At 32.9% G+C, this 21,588-nt stretch overlaps 1 protein-coding gene across 5 annotated transcripts in view; it reads right to left on the minus strand.

Moving 5' to 3' along the window:
• LOC111003069 (tyrosine-protein phosphatase Lar) overlaps positions 1-21,588 on the minus strand; it is a 324,877-nt gene that overhangs the window by 19,196 nt on the left and 284,093 nt on the right. For all 5 annotated transcript variants that reach the window (XM_045628054.1, XM_045628051.1, XM_045628053.1 and 2 more), the window contains 3 exons: positions 11,661-11,771; positions 2,753-2,878; positions 1,831-1,980 (listed from right to left, as the gene is read on the minus strand). In XM_045628054.1, the coding sequence (XP_045484010.1) occupies positions 1,831-1,980; positions 2,753-2,878; positions 11,661-11,771 (387 nt within the window). The remainder of the gene's footprint in view (positions 1-1,830; positions 1,981-2,752; positions 2,879-11,660; positions 11,772-21,588) is intronic.

Raw genomic sequence — 21,588 nt, forward strand, 5'->3', positions numbered from 1 at the left:
TTACATTATTAATTTGAGCATATTTGGGTTAAAATATTAAAAATTCGAATATAAAATTTTTGTGACAGTAAAACATACATTGATAAAAAATTTCTGCCTGTCTACCTAACGATTTTGTCCATCTACCTCTTTGATAAAATTTATCTAAATTGGTTCAGCTATTTATGTTAGTATAAACATTATAATCTTGAAAGCATAATTAAAACGGTTAAGTTTGTATTACGATAATGGTATTAAAATTAGGATAGATATACGATGCGTGACGTAGAAGGCGTAGACGTACAGTAACGCAGTCTACGGCGTAGACAATCGCGTAGCATTATATTAAACAGTAGATCTTCACTCATGGCGTAGGGCCAGCTAAAACTCGTCATGATGCTTTTGAGTCTTTTGAAGTTGTTTAAAAAACGTATGAATTATTTTAAAATACAAAGTAACTTTTAATGATGGGATTACACCCGTCATTAATTACTTTCAATTGCGAGCGATTTGCCCTCATTTGAACAAATCGTGTACGCTAAGCTTCTTAAACGCATCTAAAAATAGGAAACTCAATTGACGGGACTAAAAGTTTGAGCAGGATTTGTTCCCCGTACTAAATAACCCAGATACGGGTCTAATCCCTTCCGAATTAGGTTGTGCCCGCACTGCACTAAAATCACTTAAATTTTTTAGTCATTATTAATAACGACCACAAGCTTTCGAAAGCCATTTTATATTGAACAGAAGTTAGTCTACATTTTTTTTAACTAAAACATTTTTTTTACAAAAATAAAAATACATAATTACTTTTTCTAATATAAAAAAAAAACGTTTTAAACTAATTTAATTAAAAATTACAATAAAAAATAATAATCTGATGTTAGGATAGAATTCGCAGAAAATATCGAAATGATGAGGTTCCACTAGGCAACAAATACTGACACCATGCAAAATAATGCCGCGACATAGGCCACCACGATACATATCGTGGTATCATATTGCAAGTGATACACCGATTCTGCCTATTCTTACTAAAGCCATAATTAATGCATGACTAAAGCTTCTTACTAAACCACGCCAATTGTTTCATATAGTAAACATATATCGTATTCTAGTTTCGTATTTTATTTCGCCTTTGGCCGCATTAACACTTTTTCCTGTAAAAAAGCGGTAATGCGGTCAAACACTTAACGAAAAAGGCCGAACAATAATTAATCATTAATCAGTCGTCTCTTGGGCATCCCTAAGTTTTCAGTTTATAAATTATATTTTCAAAGACTGTTGAAAATCATCGCAATTTGTCAAATTGATTTTTGAATATAATTTTGGGAAGTGCTTTGTTTTAACAATTAATTTTGACTTAGCTTATTGGCACATTTGGATTATAAATGCAATGAATTTTTTTTTAAACCATCGTCTTAATGCTCTTAGTTTTTGTGCTCACTGTCTACAATTTAAAAACACGTCTAAAGGACTGGCTTATGAACACACCCTATGGAGTGTTAAAGCTGCTTCTGAGACCTAGTACGTAATTACACATTTTGTTCATTCACTCACTGACTCACTCATATACTCACTCACACATTTGCATCCACACAAATAAAATAAGGTAAAATAATATAATTACTTTAAGGAATTTAGAATTAAGTTTCTTTATTGAAGAGCTGCGAACCCTGACACAGGTATTTTTTACTTAAAAAGGTTTCCAAATCTTACACCTAGGAATGAACATTATTTTATTATTATTATTACTTAAATCTTGAAGCCTGTACGTCGTGCATTTAATTATTGGGCAATATATGTAAATATCTGATAACGGATCTTACTGTAGGGTTAATGAATACTTACACTGAACTTTGACCTCAGCAGTTGCGTCAATAACTCCGAGAACACTGGCCGCTTCGCACGTGTAGTTCGCAGATTCTCTGATATCCTCTAGTTTCAACGTGTTTATACCTAACGGAGGGTTGTCTTCGGGCGTCAGCCATTTTGTCAAACCTGCGACATACGAAAACAAGTCAATCAAATATGCAACAAAAATCCTATAACCAAATATGTGTCAGCTTTTGCTCAGATCTTAGTTTCTATCACCAGCACTGCAAATTCTCCAAACATAGTCACAAATTATAAAAAATAGTAAGAGAATATAAAAACGAAATCTAACTCAGGACTCAGTTATACCACGGTGAACATTTAGCCACTAAAGCGTTAGCTCAATACTAAAATAAACCAGTGGCCTTAAAACCACATTAGGTCTGGGCATCAGATTTTTATATCTGTTTCATGATCATTCGTCAATCTAAAAGGCATTTACGTGGTCAACCTCCTGGCCCTGACACACGCCATCGACGTTTTAGATCCAAGGCAAGCCGGTTTTCTCACGATGTTTTCCTTTAACGTTCGAACAAATGTTAAATGCGCACATAGACAGAAGGTCCATTGGTGCACAGCCGGGTTCGAACCTACGACTTAAGGGATGACAGTCACTGAAGCCACTTTGCCAATACTGCTAAATAATAAGGATTAGTAAAAAAACACAGTAACGGAAAATCTTTTGACCTAAAAATAAATTCCATGCCCAATTAGTATAGGCAGTAAAAAAACTTTTTAGCTTCCGATCGGATTTAATTAATTTAATCAAATTCCTGCAGTAAACATTAGCTCCTTTGACTAGTTAGTGCTTTTAACGACCGCGGAGGCGTAATTAAGAAATATCAACAATAAAACAAAGGACGATCACAGAATGATCAATCAAGTTTATACAACGTACCTTTTCTCCATTTAACAGTAGGCATAGGCGAACCGACGGCGACACACTTCAACGTTAGATTCCCGCCCAGCATCACTTCGGTCCGAGGGGGGGGCGGAATCGAGAACTGCGGCGCGACTCGTCTCACTGAAAATAAAAAGGGAACGGTCAGCTTGAAACTTACAAAACATACGATTTCAAATGCCACGCAAAATTTTATTTGACGTTTCGAAAGATGACAGTTGTCAACTGTCAAATTTAAATGACGAAACTAACAAAATTTCAGGAAAAAAAAAATGTAGTACGTCCGTATACGAGAAATATAATTTAATCGAAAAGATATGTTTCTGCGTGAATAAAGCATTTATGAATATTAAACTTTCCGAGAAGAGAACAATACTGAATTTAATTGAGTTACAGTCGAATTATTCTGTCTAATTAATAATAATCTTGGACTAATTTGCAATTAATAGCAATTGTATTATGACTAATTAATGAGTCATATATCCAGCGTTAAAGTCATGTCAATTTGTATAAGGCATATCTTACATGTAAAATTATTTATAACCGAAATTTAGGTTTGACATTAAAACTAAACTATATATACATATAAAACACATGAAGGTTGTGACACAATAATTGATAGGTCCTACACCATACACAAACAAAACGGATACAGTAATATCATATCAGATATCAATAATTTAACCTATTTTTAATAATACTCAAAGTGGGTAGATCATTTTGCAACTTAGGTAAGAAATATCTTCTTACATCATTGTTATACTAAATTAAACCATTAATATAGTGCACCCTGACTAGCAGTGACGAAGAGAGAGGTGACAGTTGGTTAAGACTGCGGTCCGAGCACCTCGACGCATCCAAAGGCAATGCGTGCCGGTACAACGGCGACTGGCGAGGCGGGTTATTATACACCCGAAACGTAGTGGGGCGATGACGTCAGGCGCACGTGCCGATAGCGCTCGATAATTGTTCCAACTACCGCCGACATACAATACCTGTTCGTGAGAATCAAAATCCAAATCGTCTAGTATAATGAATTTGCTCAAATAGTTTTCATATGTACCTTGTATTGAGGTGACATAATAAAAAATACTAATCACATACCCGAGTAACTTTATTGTCTATGTCTGTTGTTCCTTTTGGAGTAGTTCAAGTGCACAGGTGCTAATTAAAGATTAACGTTGCCGCCTGGTAGACAGGGCTGGTGCTTTCTTCGATCAAGATTATTATTATTACTACCTAGGTTAAGAATATTGAAATACTGTATATTTGTCTGTTGGAAATAAATCGATTTACGTACACACTACATATTCTATAAATATAACAAATACTTTCGTTCAATCATCGTTTCAAATTTCACACATCGTAAAAAACTTTATTTTTGTATCATACAACGTATCGTATGCTCTTCTGTTCGTGATCTGTATTCTCAACACTTGAATACCTTAAGCTAGAGGTTACCACTTTTATGTTTTCGACGACGTGTCAAGAATAAACATGCAAAATGGACTACTTTCCAGTATAAATGACAGAGGCGTGAGGCGCGACCTTTGACTTAAACAAAGCAGGGGTGACTCCGACATTATTTATATTAAAATATCAGACTCGGCCAAGCATTTCTGTGGAAAAAGTTTTTGTTATAATACATAGTAGTAAACTATTCAAGGGAAACGGTAGGAGGACTTATGTGGAAGGTAGATAGTTTAAATGAAACATTGGTACTTTTAACACAGCGCCATCCGTTGGAATTGTATCAAATAATAAACAAATATATGCAATAAAATAATGTTGCGGGTATAAATTGAGATGTAAGCTATCCTATATTTTAAGTTAGATCTAACTGCACTCGGTGTGCAAAATTGATTGATATGTTCAAGTCCATAGCGGACAAACAATGTGACACGTAATTTATATATGTATATATTAAGATGTATTTTACGTAGATTAACTACGTTTTGGTTCAGTTCATTCAGTGATTTTGTTTACAGTGTAAACTTAACTAAAATCTAAACATAAATAAATTTGTTTTAGCCCCGCCAACAAGGACACAATAAAAAATATTAAAATTATAAACAACATCAGGTCTCGATAATAGGCTCGATAATACTTTTTATTAACAGTTCGACATTCATATCCTATTAATATACTTTAATTTACCAAGAAAAAACTAAAAGAAACCAGCCCATTAAGATCACCAATTTCATTTCCTTGTGCAAACAGAAGCGTGAAAGTAATCATCATTTATAATTTAACCGTGGGCAGTGCAAGTAGTCGCGTCTACTTTGTTACGGCGCCATCTACCGAGAAAAGATAAAGGTGGAAAAATATTTGCCAAGGAGCCATTATGTTAATTGGAGTAATGCCTCGGGGCGACGTCATTTGAGTGTTTGAACAATTTTAGCACTCAGTAAATAGGTTTCTCCGGTTTGTCAAGGGAAGATAAGAATCTATGAAAATTAAATTATTGAGTACGTTGTAGTTTTATTACCCATCAGTGCATTTCAATGTGGGTACTTTAAAACTAATACTATTTATAAATTATACGGCCACAGCTTGCATTACTTTTGCCAGCTATATGTATTTCTTGCAATGTCATAAAATTTCATTTGAGTGTTATATTACGTGACAAATGATAATCGTTTGTGGTTAGATTTAAAATTTAGAGCTAAAATTATAATATATATAATAAAATATTCAAGAACTTTTTATATATTTATACTTCACTGACCGATGTTGTCCCATACAAAAGCTTTAAAAGCTTTTAAAGCTTATAACAATAAGCCGCAGTTTAAAAGAGTTGTTCTGAATTATTGTGCAAGTGAGTACAATCAGCAAAACAAAATAACCACGAATATTTCTCGCACAAAACTATTATTAAAAAAAGTCTTCGTGGAGTAGACTGTATATTCCGCAAGTATATTTCATTTATGGAACTAAAAGGTATTTTTATTATATTATGCATAGACACTGGGTTTAACTCTATATTAATATTGTTATTGTTGTGGGCTCAACCCTCTTTAAGAAATAAACAAAGTAAGCTGTTGGCACAATAAGAAAAATAAAAATGATTTACTTCATTATAAACAATGTCATACAATTCTATTTAAGTAAAAAATCCCTGTATAAGGGTTTCCCAGTTTTAAATACTTAATTCCACAACAGTTTGAGTCTTCAATGACATTTTTTTAACAGTTTGCAATACGCGTGTGAGTGCACGAATGTTGGGTGCATGTGAGTGAATGAGTGTGTGTAAAGTGTAAGCACGCTAGTTCAATAGCAAATTCCTTAACAAAAACGACTGTAAGTTTTTCCATAACAATCTTTTTTGGCTTTTGCTGACTGTACATTACAGCATTTGTGCGAAATTATTCTTTCGCACGGCCACCTTGTCCGCGGCGTGACGTCACAACGTTTTCATAATTAAAATTAGTCGTGAATGCTCAACTCAATTTTCATATTTTATTATCAAAAGCTGCTAGAGAATTGTACAAAGGTTAATTATAAGTACATGGAATATTAATTTTATCTTAAATATCTCTATTAAACGTTAATTTTTTCCGAGTTTTTTGCCACGCATCACTACTCTGTTTTACCAGCTAACCACTCAAGTATTTCTGAACTAATTGATGTTTAAGTAAAGAGAATACCAATTCTTATAAGGCCGGTAACACACTCGCGAGCCCTCTATCCATGAACTGTCACTTAACGTCAGGTGCCCTGCCTGTTTGAATCAGTTTAAATAAAAAAAATTAATGATCGCTAGTCTTCGGTAGAGGCGTCGTGAAACTTGCTTTGAAAAAAAAAATCCCAAAAAAATCCGTTAATGTGATTCAAAGATTGTCACTACTGACTTTGAAATAAAAATTATGAAATTATTTTTCTTTCAATACTGTTTCATGAACCTTGCCCTTAGATATCTATTTCTGTGCCTAACTTATCTCATACATTTTGCGTTGGCGTTGTTAAGTGCCTTTCTCATATCTAATCCACTGGTAATTTTTTCCCTGTTTAACAAAAACAATCTGGTATTTTTATTTTATCTATGTTTTGTATGTACGTTTACCTACATTGTCATACATTTTAGATAAAAGAGTTTGCAATATCATATATACAGTGTTATGTATCATGTAGTAAACTTTTTTTTAATTAATAAATAATAGAAACAAATAATTTGAGTCAAAGCACAAATTTCTCAAAGCTTTCTTTCTGCAAATCAATTGGTGCAAAGTCGAGAGCCAACACACGATTGTAAATCAGAAACAGCACGATTACAGCTAAACTATTATTAATATATTAATACTGTTTTACTTATCACTACAATAATAAATCACAATATCATTTACTGGACACAAACGCAGAAATGAAAAATACCTAACCTAGTTAGCGGTTTGGTATTTTATAATGAAAGTAGACAACGCTTAATAAACTGTGCTGTTTATTTTAATCATTACTTCTCGTAAACTCTGACAGTGAGGGATGTGGCTTTCAGAAGGAAAAAAATAATATTACCTTTGCAATAAAGGGTATTTTTTGTTTGAATTTTAAGTAGTTATTTTTAGGCGAAGAGAGATTTCTTTTGTAACTCGGATAATACTATACATAATATTTAATATTTAAATGTAAGATGTATCTTATTTTAATTTATGTATTCACGATTTTATCCCGAAGAGGTAGGCAGATACCTCGTATCTCGTATTATGGGAATTTTTAGTTTTTTTAAGTAATGCAATTTGTTAGTAGTTTATATATTATAATTATAGTTTAACACCTATGTAAAAATCTGCAAACCGGAATAACTCATGTTTATGTGTTTTTAGCGTATAGACAAACATAAATCAAAAACCTGGGCCTCAGATTTCTGTTTCATGATTATTTGTCAATCTAATAGGCAAGTAGGTGATCGACTTTTGGGTACTAAGCAAGCCGATTAACTCAAGATGTTTTCTTTTGCTGAAAATTTTAAATACATCGAAAGAAACTCCATTGGTGCACAGCCGGGGAACGAACCTACGATCTCAAGGATGATAGTCGCGCGCTAGTATTAAAATATTTTATTATAGTAGACTATCATCAACATCCGATACTATATAATGACTTCTATTTTCCATTGGTATCTAATCTTACATTAATTATTTTTAAATTTCGAATTAAGTTTTTTTTCTTGGCCAGAAATAAGATTTATATCTTATTTACACAAAAACATCGGACTGTCGAGAGTGATGTCGCTCTGACACAACGCGACACTGACGTAGGTCCGTAATTCGGCTTGAGCAATGGAGCGTGACTTGCGTTTAGTTCTTCATATATTTAGTAGGACCTTAATAAATGTAGTGTTTGGACATATATACAAGCTGACTCGACACACGTTGCTTTGCTATATAGTGAATATAATGTATTAGCGATTAAAATGGGAGTTGGGGAAGAATTTGTGTATATAAAAAGTAAGAATACCAAATTTGCCTATAAAAACATATGGATGGCTGTTATCATATTCAAGACCTAAGAAGATATAAGTGCATTGTATAGATCTCGCCCTAAGAAGATATTCTTGAGTTTTCTCAGACTTAACTTTCGAGTTAAGTCACAGTCGGTATTTATAGAGATTATATTTATTATATTTACTACATATTTAAAATGTACATGTATAAAATACATGGAATAAAATAATTACACATAATTATGGTATTTAGTTTTTATATAAGTGTTCAAATCCCAATTTAAAAACCTATAAATAGGCTATCAAGAATAAAAGATACTTTAGAAACTTTATCAATTATAGTTCTTATGAAGCACACATGAGCAAGAACCTCTTATTTATTAAATAGAGCTTTATTAATGAATTGTAAAAACATGACATGAGTTATGCAACCTTACTTAATCTTTAGTTAATTTTATTTAATTATAAAAAGCGTAAACAAAATGTAAACAATCATGGCATACTCAAGCCAATATTGAGCCCTTTAGTATATACCACACTCATAAAATGTATTTTAATATTTGTTTCCAATAAGGTGCAATAACATAAGTGGAATCTATATAATATGTGGACCCTTAAACAGGCCAATATAGTAATAAGCTCATATTTTAAACAATTAAAGTCTGTTTTTAGGAAACTTCAAAGTGTTTTATTTGAATATATTTTTATTAATTCGTGGAGCGACTTTTATATTTTTATTATTATCATTTTCTTCGTTTTTCAATTGTAATGGAGAATAATTATCTAAATATTCAACAGCGGAGTATCAACCATCACTTGAGTCAAATATCGCGGTATCAGCATCCTGTACATTCATTCACACGTAAATGAACAGAATCATTCATGCGGACACAATCGTGTGGCCGAGGCGAATCAGCTTTATCGTTTGTGTGCTCAGGCGTCGTCGGAATCACGACAGCAATGATCATCAATAGCACTTTGTATCATGGTTTTGGCGAATCACCAAGCTATGATAAACGGTCTTATGCATCAACATTACTTCAATAAATTCAATTTCAATATGTAAAAGAAAGCCGTATTAGTTATACTATTGATAACTCAAGAGCGGCTAAAGCCCCAACCCAATAATTAATCCACAATCTCAGATTGAAACAATCAGACCGTGACAGTCGATCGATCTCCTATCTGCATCCCAATAACCAAACCCTACGAAGTCAATCTATTTTTGGCGACGGATAGAATGCAATCTCTTTGCTCTTTACACTCATATTTAATAATCAATATAAACCAAATATAGTAAATAAAGCGCTACACAATTAAAACATACATGTATATGTTGAAAACATTAAACTCTAACATGTCAGAACTCAATAAGACTCGACGATGGAAAGTACATATTCTAATTTGATTCCCGTATCCATCGTAAACGGGTGTATGTGTTGGATTTGATATGTCTCGTTTCTGAGTCTTAACTATTTAATTTCTAAATGACATCTTTCTAGTATAGGCAAGTAAGTGATCAGACTTTCTATTCTAATCAATTTCTGGATTTAAAATCCATCTTTCCTTACGATTTGTTCTTACTACAATTGCATAGAGAAATCTATTTTGCACTTCCAGGATTTAAATGCCCGATCTCGTAGTTTGTTTTTAAGAGAAACAAATATGATCTCGATTTCATATTTGTTTCTCTTAAAAACAAACTATGGTAATCATAGAATCAGACATCTGTTTCTGCGTTCCTATGCATTGATTCAGTAAGTACACAATATAAGTATGGGATTACCGTCGTAGCTAAGAATAAAAACAACAATGTTGCAAGGTGCAAAAATGTTCCACGCTCCATTGAGATGCGAGGCTAAATATTCAAAGAATTGAATAAACAAAAACGTTAATTAAAGCAACAAACGAATTAAGATTCAAGTGGACATTTAGCTGAAAAATCCTGAACGTCTATCAAACAAGGTTTAATCTTACAAAAAGTAAAACAAAAGAGTCCGGCGGGGACGAAAAGAATTGTAACAAATTACTGCGAACAAAGGTTTATTTTCCTGCCAACCTGTTGAGACTTGTTTAATTTTAATTAAACTATCCGACGAAATCACGGACTTTGGGACACTATTTTATTTAAAATGCTTAGTTTTTTCCTATTAAAACACTGTAACAGTTGTAAATGAATAGCATTTTAGCGAAAAACTTTTGTATCCAACTTTGTAATAAGTTCGTCAGTTAATTCCATTTTATTCCATTAATGAATTCAGCAATTGTGGTCTCTTGAGAGACGCAATAAAAAAAATAAAAAAAAATCAGTGGCGCTACAACCTCTTTAGGTCTTGGCCCCAGATGTCTGAATCTGTTTCATGATCATTTTTTAAAAATCTAATAGGCAAGTCGTTGAGCCTCCAGTGCGCCTGACACACGTCGTCGACTTTTTGTGTCTAAGACATGTCGGTTTCCTCACGATGTTTTCCTTCACCGTTCGAGCAAATGTTAAATGCGCACATAGAAAGAAACTAAATTGGCGCACAGCCGGGAATCTACGACCATGTATGAGAATCGCACGCTGAAGCCACTATGGCCAACACTGATGATATGCAAATGTTTTATGAAACCCAATAAATTTGGATTCGCTATTAAAACTTTTAGCCTTAGCTGTATAAGTTTTATATCAAGTATATATGAAAATTAATATTTTAGTTTAGAAAACAGTTTAAAAGGTTAAAGATCAAAGTTGTAGTACTGATATTATTAGTCTTGACGTTAAATCTCAAACTTTTTAATTAGTTACATAACGCTTGCCTTATAATTTTTAATACCGTGGTTTCGTATATTTATAATCATTTATATGAATAACATTAAATCGAAAATGTTGCTAAGCGCAATACGCGAAAACATCTGGACCAATTCGAGTATTTTTTATTTATTCCTCGAACTCTGGAGAAGTTTTCATGAAGTAAAAAATTAAAAAAAATATTTTTTTATTTAGAATTTAGGTTTATATTCCTCCAAAGCGATCGGTCTCTATGTGTAGCATAGCAAAATGTTCCAAATGTTGGTATGTAGCTACTAAAAAGGTAGGCTAAGTAAAAAAGTAATATTAAGGCGAATTGAACTTTGTGGGCTATATATAAACAAATTTATTTTAATCCGTCATCCCTCCTCTATTTCCAATAGATAATTGTAATAAGGCGAGTCCACAGTCCACACAGATGCTCGATAAGTTTCTTCGCGAGGCATTTGCCGCGCGCGTTAGGCCCGAGCCTCCGTAGTACGCGCGGCAAACTTGCCTTTAAGCAAATCAAAAACCAAGCGCCCGAGCCATCGAGTATCGGCTAGACTCGATGGCTTGGTGGCACTTGCCTCGTCCATGACACGTCCACACTAACCGCGCGGCAAATGCCTCGCGAGGCTACTCGCTATGTTTACCCGCCTATTAAAATTTTTACATTTAATACAGATGTTTCTTACCTTTTACATACAACGAAGTTGGTTTCGAGAACTCAGTGCCGATGGAATTCTCCGCCACGCACTCGTATTTGCCCTGATCTTCCTCCTCACTCTTCACTATTTGCAGCGTCCCTGTTAACAATTTAAATATAAAGATATGTAGATTGTATGGCGAATATACAATAATAAAAATAACATTTATTTTTCTCACAAAAACTTACATACATAGTGCACAAAATAAAGCAACAGAGAGAGTTTTATGCAGTTACAGTGAAATATAGTATAATTATGATTATACTAAAAATGTCATATTAATTGATACACACAGTTTAAGAGGCCGATGATTGCGGATACCGACTGGTTGAAAATATCCAAAGAATACAAAAAGAGTTAATCTCTGGACGCTTCTGATTGTGAGGTACAAACATGTTTAATATAATTTTTTTGTTGTGTTCAAGGTTCAAATTTTAATTGCTTCAAATATTCAATAAAAAGCCTTGGATATTGCGTGATTCAAGCTTATCATAGTCATGAAAGGCATAACGGTAGACATTACTGCATTTCACCTTCATTTAAATAATGGAGCATCGCGTATTATTTCCACTATCAAATTATTGTGCCTGGTTCGAATTCATTTTGATAAAACATAACATTGTATTATATCTATTTGCAACACACAAATGTACAGTATTTATAATTTTCTCAATCTCCATAGTAATCGTAAAAAAAAACATGTAGCACTCGGGAACAGCCGCGCAAAAATAAATAAATAATCATAAAGATTTATTATTTTTTTACTTATACAGCATTTGTTTCTTTGATATTAATTCAATATATTACTCTACAACTCTATCAGACTAACACCCCTATATAGTCTGTCTCACTCTAACGCGCACCGGCTGTGTTACGTCATCGTGTGTTAGGTTTTTATTTTCGTTACGGAATTCCTTGATTCCATTGCCGCGCCATGATGAAATGTAACATTTCATCATTAATAAATTTATATATAAATATGCATAAATATTTATTTCAGTCAGTATAGGATAGTGGAAGATGGTTACTTTTACTATTCAAATCCCCACACCACGCTCAAAGTCTTTTAGTATCAATAACCGTTTAGAGTAGATAAAAACATGAACCGGGTCGAATTTCAAATCGATCCGCTACACTCGATTTAGTATTCATTTATCGATGCGACGTACGTGTCCGAAAACTCGCTACAAACTCGAAAGTTTCCCTCGAAAAAGTGTCAAAGAGAAAAAACTAGTAAACAATGTGAAGAGAGGAAATGTAATTACGTTGAATCCAATGTTAGGGCTGGCACCGGACCTTTGATAATTACAATTTTTACATTAGAAAGATTGTCATGAAGACAAATAAAATTAGTGTTGCTATTCTATTTTTTGGGTCATATGAATGAGATAACATACTAAAATTGGCTACCACAGTATGATTTTCTACACATACATACATATATATTACGGAAAAAAGTGAATTTCTATTTATAGAAAGAGTGTTCGCAAAACAATATTCAAAGCATTTTTATTACATTGCATTAAACTCTGTTTCACGAAACAAAGTAACCAATAATAAGGCGCATTTTAAATTTGTCTAACAATGAAATAGATGGGCTTTAACTAATTCGTATAAGGCCGGCAACGTAATCGCAAGCCATGGCATTGAGACGATCATCATTTAACATCTGGTGAGCTTGCTTGAGAAAAAACAAGCTTTCTCTAACCCATATACCAATAATCAGGGCTTATTAACTGACCGCGTTGTATTAAAAAGTATTGCCAACCCTACGCTATCATTGTATTAATGTCCGACAAACAGCATTTTCGACACCTCGAGAATGTCTGAGTTTCTGTTTGACAGACGCGACTGTACCTGCTCTGAACACTAAAATTCAATTGCAAGTTAAAAGCCAACTGCAATTTGAAACAACAATCATGGTATGTTGCATCTGTTAATTCAACAAAGCGTTTTGTACATTCGATACTTTATACATTTTGAAATTGTGAATAGGATTACGGATTATTTTCATTTCACCAACCTATTTTACATACGCCAGAGGGCGGGTTGCTGGTTGCTTCCAAGCTAGAGGTCATGCAATCAAAGTTATTTTCATTTAAAATTGTATCTAGGAAATCCAAGTATATAGTAGTAGATCCGAGTTCCTAAATTCATATGAAATTAAACATTACAAAAACTGTTGAAATGTATGTATGTGTATTAGTATAAATCCGAGTTATAAAACTCGCTCGTTTTGACGCGTTAATAAACTGACACCATGAAGCCACCATTAATGAAGCAACCACATGCTTTTCATAAAATAAAACAGTGTAGCTACAACCTTTAAGTACGTCAGATTACTGCATTTATTTCATGATTATTTGTCAATATACAATAGACAAGTAGATATAGACAGCCTCCTATGCTTAATACACACTGTCACACTTTTAGGGTTTAAGGCAAGCCGGTTTCCTCATTATGTCCTTCACCGTTCGCGCAAATGTTAAATGAACTTACTATATATATAGACAAACTATTACCCTCGTACAATTTTTACAATAACAAAAAAAAAATATTAAAAAAAACGAAGTGACGGCCTCCTCCAAATTCTTCGACTTAAATATTTCTCGCGACAATTTCCCTATTCTGCCCCGTTATCCCTTTTATTCCTTCTTCCTAAGTTTCTGGTGTCCTCTCTTACTTCTTTGAAATTCGAAAAATATTTACTACCGAAACATCATTTTTCCTACGCATACTTTTTTAAACAGGTTTTTTCATACATTATTAATATAACAACTAATTTAAATTGTTGCTACTAAGACTTATATTTTATTTTGAGAACTACCAATAGTAAAAATATCCCTATAAAGAAAGCCTCTGCTTCTTAGTGAGCTCTAAGGGTGTCATGATAGCATTGCACCACCCACATAAATCACAGCGAGCAATAATCATTCGTGCCATTAATTACACCGCTGCTGGCTCATAAGTGTCTCCGTTAAGATCAGCGCGTCCACTTAATCAACCATGTCGGCGTAAAGTAAACCCCGTAAAGGGGGTACCCCTGCCCGCGTCTCAGAGCTAGATTAAACGGGCCACGGTGATAAAGCTTCTTTGACCATTCAACTAAGGCCCCTGGCATTGCGGGGAATTACACCTTGGCGGTTAAGTTACGCAATTACGAGAGGGGGGCGGCGGGTCACGCCGGCTGGCTGCTATAATGCCACAGGGCGGCTATTCTCTTGGACGTTTATGAATAGCGCTTATTTTTCTTTTAATTACGCCCGCCCGCTGTCTCTTATGCTTCTGCCCGTTTCATTGAGATGAAAGTCAAATATTAGGGCGAGTTTCTCGTGGGATGAACATCTTTTTTTAATACAATACAAGGGAAATTATATTTTGTTTATATCTTGCAATAGTTAGAGGTTTTAACGGGAGTTAACAAAAGTTTCATCAGTTATTTTTTTTTCAATATAACGGGGAACAAACTGGCAGGAAACTCAATATTGTTGGTCAGTACATAAGTTACGTTCACCTCATCGTTACTAGTCACTAACATTCACACTCATAGTCATAAGATTCACACTATTTGAGACACCATAATAGTACTTGAGAATCTCGGGAGCGGAATAACGAAGCGTAAAGATGCCAGCCTCTTTTGAATGCTTACTTCGATAATGGACCGAATTACACAGTTTTGTACGAAAAATGATAACATGATGATGCTCTCTCGCGTAGGTATTTGAGTACTTTGCTTCACTTAGACTTTATTGACTTCATATATTAAGATGAAATGTCATAAAATTTGCGTTTTATCCTTGTATTATTTGTTATTTTTTTATTATTGTTTCTTTTAATATTTATTTATTTTATTTTATTTATTAACGCTTCGTTACATTACAATATAAAAAACATAGTTAAATGAAAAGAAGAGTAAATGGCGACTTTATCGCATTCGAACGATCTCTTCCAGGCAATCAATTAAGTCTTATGTAATGAAACCCAAAAATATGTGGTGAACAAATTAGAGATATCGTGTAATAACGCGTAATGTGTATTTCAGAGAAACATGTGTCAGCCTTGTGTATTGATTTGGAGATTGTATTAGTAAAAGGGATACAAATCCTCGTCTTAACGCAATTAATTCAAAATGGAGCCGATTCGTTTTTGTTTTGTGCCTTACTGTGTTGACTATTTCTTATGTCTTATGTCCATTTATAGACAAAAATTCCACCTTGTCTAAACATAAACTACCTCCCTACTAATATTAATAACGAACATTAAATGTAGAAAATATATTACATTATTTTATAGATTATATATATTTATAAGGTTACAATAAAGTAATTAAATTAAGTAAATACAATAAAACTTTAAGTATATACCTATTTATAATATCTAGAAAATTAGCTTTTGTGGCTTAAATATTAAATATATCCCGATACATTCGTATACAGACCTTTTATAGGTTATAAGCGGTTTATTAGTATTAAAAGTTGAAGTAATTATTCAATTTTTTCTTTGCGTTCATAAAGTCACAATTAAAGCGACAAAGTGTTCATATCCTTAGACCACATTCGCTTATGAATACAAATTATCAAACAAAACCAACTCAATAAAAGAACTCGAAACACAAACAACGTTTCGTTTCACGCATGAATACAATAAAATGAAATGTGCAAAACTTGGGAGCCGGTTGACGTAATACCGCGGTCCCAACACGTAGCCGCATACTTTTATTTGATTACCGAAGCTTAGGATTTCGGACAGTGTTTGACATATTCGAGTGAATCCTCATTTTTTCTACGTCATCTTTAGCTTTTAAAGCTTCGTTTATGCCTGGCTTTCTGCGACACGATGTGTTATCACTCGAAAAAATTTCGCGTGAATTGTCCGTAAAAAATAAGCTTAAGCTTGCGTTTACACGTATTATCTTAATTATTTAACGAGCTTTTGGAATTTAATTTTCCATTATATTGAGTTTGAATGTGGTGAGTTTAGAATAAAAATCAGCTGGATTAATAAACAATAGCATCCAACTAAATTTATTCATAAAGGGAACACGATGTACACTCAACGTCAATAACCAATAAATTTAAAAAACATCGCTTCCCTGTGATTTACCAATTATAGCGATATCAAGCGACACAAGCTATATTATTTTTCGCAACTGTATTCTTTTCCTATCTACGTTTAGAAACTTCAAGTTTTAAATATGTTTTGCATGACTGGAGGCGGCATGGCGTGTCCCTTAATCATCCGGTTAAACCTGCGTCATTGTTGTTCGTATTAAGAGGTTTTTGTTAAAACACCACACTTGTCCCATTCAAACTTGGAGTTCATATTTGTATGTAAATGAATCGTAATCTCGACCCGTACTTCGCAATCATAGCGCAGACCCAGCGGGAGTTTGTTTATTTACGATATGCACATATACACTTTCGTGTATATATTTCTTTAATATTGAATTTAACTAACCCTTACTGTCAAGTAGATAATGATTCGAATTTTAAAATCATTGATGACATTTACTGGAATTCAATGTTACATTTGGTGAACATTTGTTAGAGGACGCAATTATATTTATGCGACACGTAGAGGGGTCAATATAAGTTTAACTTCAAGTTTGTGGAGTTGGCGCCCAAGCCGCCATCTTGGAAAAAGGGGTGAAAATACGTTTTTAGCTATATCTCCTAATCTATCCATCGTACATAAAATTTGCAAAGACACATTTTGTAGCAAATTGTCGTGCCTACAATTATGTCTATGTTACTTTTTATCATATATCCAAAATTCGAAAAGTTATAAGTAAAAATTAAAAAATCCTACTTTTTAAATAATTTTTTCTTTTAGACTTTATCAAGAAATTATATCAGAACGTTCTGCTGTTTATCTTCCTCATTCAATTGTGTCCTCTAAATAATGTTCAGTTTGGCCTTCAAATTGTAACATTTCAATGGACTATAATTCGTACCTTAAAATACAATCCAAATCAAATGTCAATAATAAAAATGCCGTCTACATTTACTATCGAGGTTAGCCTCGAAGTTCTAAATAAATGTCTAAACATGGGTTTAAATTTTATAACTTATTCCTATATTATACTTTCAGTCCATCTGACCTCTGAACCGTAAGTTTCAATATTAAATTTATTAAATAGATGTAATAATCCCAACTTTAGAACAAAACCATAACATACATACGTAGTACATACCCACAAAGCTTTTCAGTTAAAATGTCCGAAAAATATTAACTAAATTAATAATTTAAATAAAGAAATTAAAGTCTAAAAAAAATCTTGTTGTAAACACAAATTCTAATACAAAAATGTATTTCAAACTTATTAAATTTACAAAGCATCATAAAACCTGTCTGTATCACTTCTAATTTACACACGCCCGCAAGAACGGCCGATAAAATAATAATTTCATATAAAAGTTATTACGCCCATGTTACGAAGGCTGTATTTCTCTCTCTTGATATATTGCAACGACTTTTTAAGCCTAACTATCTCTTTATACAATCATGTAGTAATTTTATGAGGCAATAATTTATCAGAATAAAAGCTAAGAAAAAAATGTAAAGGAAGCTTAAATATAGGATTATTTATATTACCATATTTACACTAATATAAAAATATATAATAAACTAGCAGACTCGGCCAAGCGTTGCTGTGGCTAAGGTTTTTATTATATTGCATGGTAGTAAACTATTCAAGGGAAACGGTAGGAGAACTTATGTCAAAGGTACTTTTAACAAATCGCCATCTCTTAGAATTGTATCAAATACAAACAAATAATTTGCAATAAAATAAAATTACGACTATACTTAAAGATCTAAGCTATCCTATCTCTTAAGTTGGACCAGACTGCTTACGGTGTCCCAATTTAATTTAAAATCGGTTAAGTAGTTTAGGAGTCCATCGCGATAGGAGCGTGATAGGAGATTTATATATATGTATTAAGATTGAAAATAATGAGAGCTACCGATCAATGCCGATTGTGACAATACACACAATACACTATTATCATCTGTTTCAAGTAAACAATTTTTTTCCTCTTTCTTTGTTAAATTTGTGAATTTTATTAAATTAAATACTTATTGTTTTAGGGTCTTCTATAGACAAGAGATGTTTTTTTAAATATAAATATTATGAGAATAACATTATATTATTCATGAAACATTTAATAGAAATAAGAATTTTACACTACAGTTTCTAAAAACACATTCACCTATTTAAATATACTATAATGTTATTTCAAACTACATGAAGCCTATGAAAATATTATCTTTATACGCGTCGTGAACACGACCGGAATTAAGAGAAATAAAAATTTAAATAATTTACACGGTGAAATTAATACCTAACATAATAGAAAAATTTACTTAAACAAGAGGCTCTCTAATCGTACAAATTTTCCTTCTTTCGTGTTTTTTTATCAGGCTTTAATCTTACATCACTAATTTGTGAGCAATCTCACAATAATTTCTTTCGCCTTATCGGCTAGTATTTATTTTGTACAACCGGGTTTGGAACGCACGCATAAGAGCTAAAGGTCACGCGCGCTTAACCACTTATATCTTTAATATATAAAAAGAGTGGCGGAGAGTTTATTTCCAGTTCCTATCTTCCGTTCTACGCCCTTGATTAGAGAACTGGCAGAAAATTTAAAATTAGAAGCATTTATTGTATATCTCTTTTTTTGACGGTCATAAGTGTACATTATGTTACCTATATGAATAATTGATTTTTGATTTTGATTTGCTTTAATATGTATGTAAGTTTAGTGCTCAAAACTTTACAAATTAAATGGAAAAAAATCTTTAAGATTACGTGATTATTCAAACATAAAATGGTGGCGATATTATATAACAACAATTTTCTTACCCATAGTAATAATAAAACTAAATAAAATGAATAAAAAAAAAAAAGTTTGGTCCTTGAGGCAGTGTACCTTTAACGTTGGAAGCATTTCCTCGCTGTATTGGGATATTTATTCGTGCGAGGAAAGCACCAGAACTGGGATCGCCCGTACTATCTATCTATCAACTTAATCGTAAATCTTTAATTAGCGTCTGTGCACTTGAACCCAACCGCCCAAGAGTCTCTACTCCAAAGGGAACATAAACATAGACGTTTTATCTTTGTATTGATTTATTTTAGTCAAGCGTATTTTGAAGTGTAATAACTATATAAGTCTTTTTTTATAGAACAGGGGGCAAACGGTCAGGAGGTTAACCTGATGTTAAGTGATACCGCCGCCCATGGACACTCAAGCCAGTGGGCTCGCGAGTGCGTTGCCGGCCTTTTAAGAATTGATACGCTCTTTTCTTGAAGGACCCTAAGTCGAATTGGTTCGGTAATACTTCAGTGGGCAGCTGGTTCCACAAAGTGGTGGTGCGCAGCAAAAACTGCCTAGAAAAACGCGCAGTCGTGGAACGGTGGACGTCGTGATGATATGGGTGGAATATCGTATTCTGCCTCTTAAAGAAAACCGGAGTTCTATATAATATTACGCAAAACTATTTGCAAAATAAACAATGGACTAAAAGTCATCAGCACCTTCGACTATGAAAGCGACAAGAAAATAATCATCTGTCGGAATAAATTTAAATTAATGAGCTTAAAAAGAGTCAGCCAAGTCCACGACTTGGTTTAACTCAATTTAAATCTTCCACTTTTGAAGTGCATTAAAATTAATTTCGCTACAATTAAGACGTTTAAAATTTCCAATATGTTGTTGAAATAATTATATTTTTAATCGCAACTTCAGTTGTTTAATAGATCTTAAAACAACTAGTTACCCAAAAACTGTGTATAGGCAAAACATTTAAAATTGATGGCACACATTAAAACTCTATTAGTACATAGCCAGGAATCGCACGACATACGACGAAATTCTCACGCAGAATTACTTTTTTAAATAAAACGTCAAAAAATATCATCGATAGTAATAGCGTATTCACAGCATTATTAATAATTATTATTACCTCTTCTAATCCTCTCCTCTAAATAATTTTCTGCTTAATTTATCAATGTATTAAGTGCCAAGACAACTGATTGATACATAACTTCTAACACATACACACAGTGTCAAACACAAACACATACCCTATGTGAGTTTCTTATAATATATTATATGGTCTTACATAACTTTTTTTAGGTTGCAACCTATTGTAATAAATTCGTAAAATTTATTAATTTATTTATTGTTATTCGATAACTTATCCAACATTTTATAGCTTATTCTGATATTCGGAGCGGAAAGAATCCACAAAAAAGAGATAATTAAAATTGGTCCGGGCGATCTTGAGTCATAAGTGGTGTAACACGGCTTTGTTTTATATATTTAGATAATAAATATTTAATAACTTATTTATGTACTATATTACTTCACAACTTCAAAAACGTAGCACAGGAACGAATAGGGCAATAACTATATAAAAAGTAATCATCACACAAAACTCAAACCAAAACAGCACAAATACCAACAAGAAGTAGAGAAACTTAATTCAATTTACGATCTAAAATTCAATGAAACCGCATCTCATAATGAAAATCGTATATCCGATGGAGAGCAGGCGACCCGCAAAATTGGCGTAATTAACATTTTGTCATCTCACTGCGTCACACAAACTTTGGCTATGGAACTTTGAATTTAAATAAAGCACTAGCGAAATGGAATATCTTTTTATTTTAATTATTACTTGCAACAGAATAATTGTACATTATATATTCGAGTATGTACTGTTAAATTGGTGTGTTGGGTATATGGGCAAAATGTGTTCGTTGGGTAGTAATGCTTATAGAACTTTATTTCTCATTACAAAAAAATGTATTTTGTTTACATGAGAAACTTAATTATACGAACGAGATACAAATCGCCATCAACCGTCCCAGTGTAAGTCTAATAGTCATTCTTATATGTATCTTTAA

The sequence above is a fragment of the Pieris rapae genome, chromosome 4 (assembly GCF_905147795.1).
Source record: "Pieris rapae chromosome 4, ilPieRapa1.1, whole genome shotgun sequence".
NCBI lineage: Eukaryota > Metazoa > Arthropoda > Insecta > Lepidoptera > Pieridae > Pieris > Pieris rapae.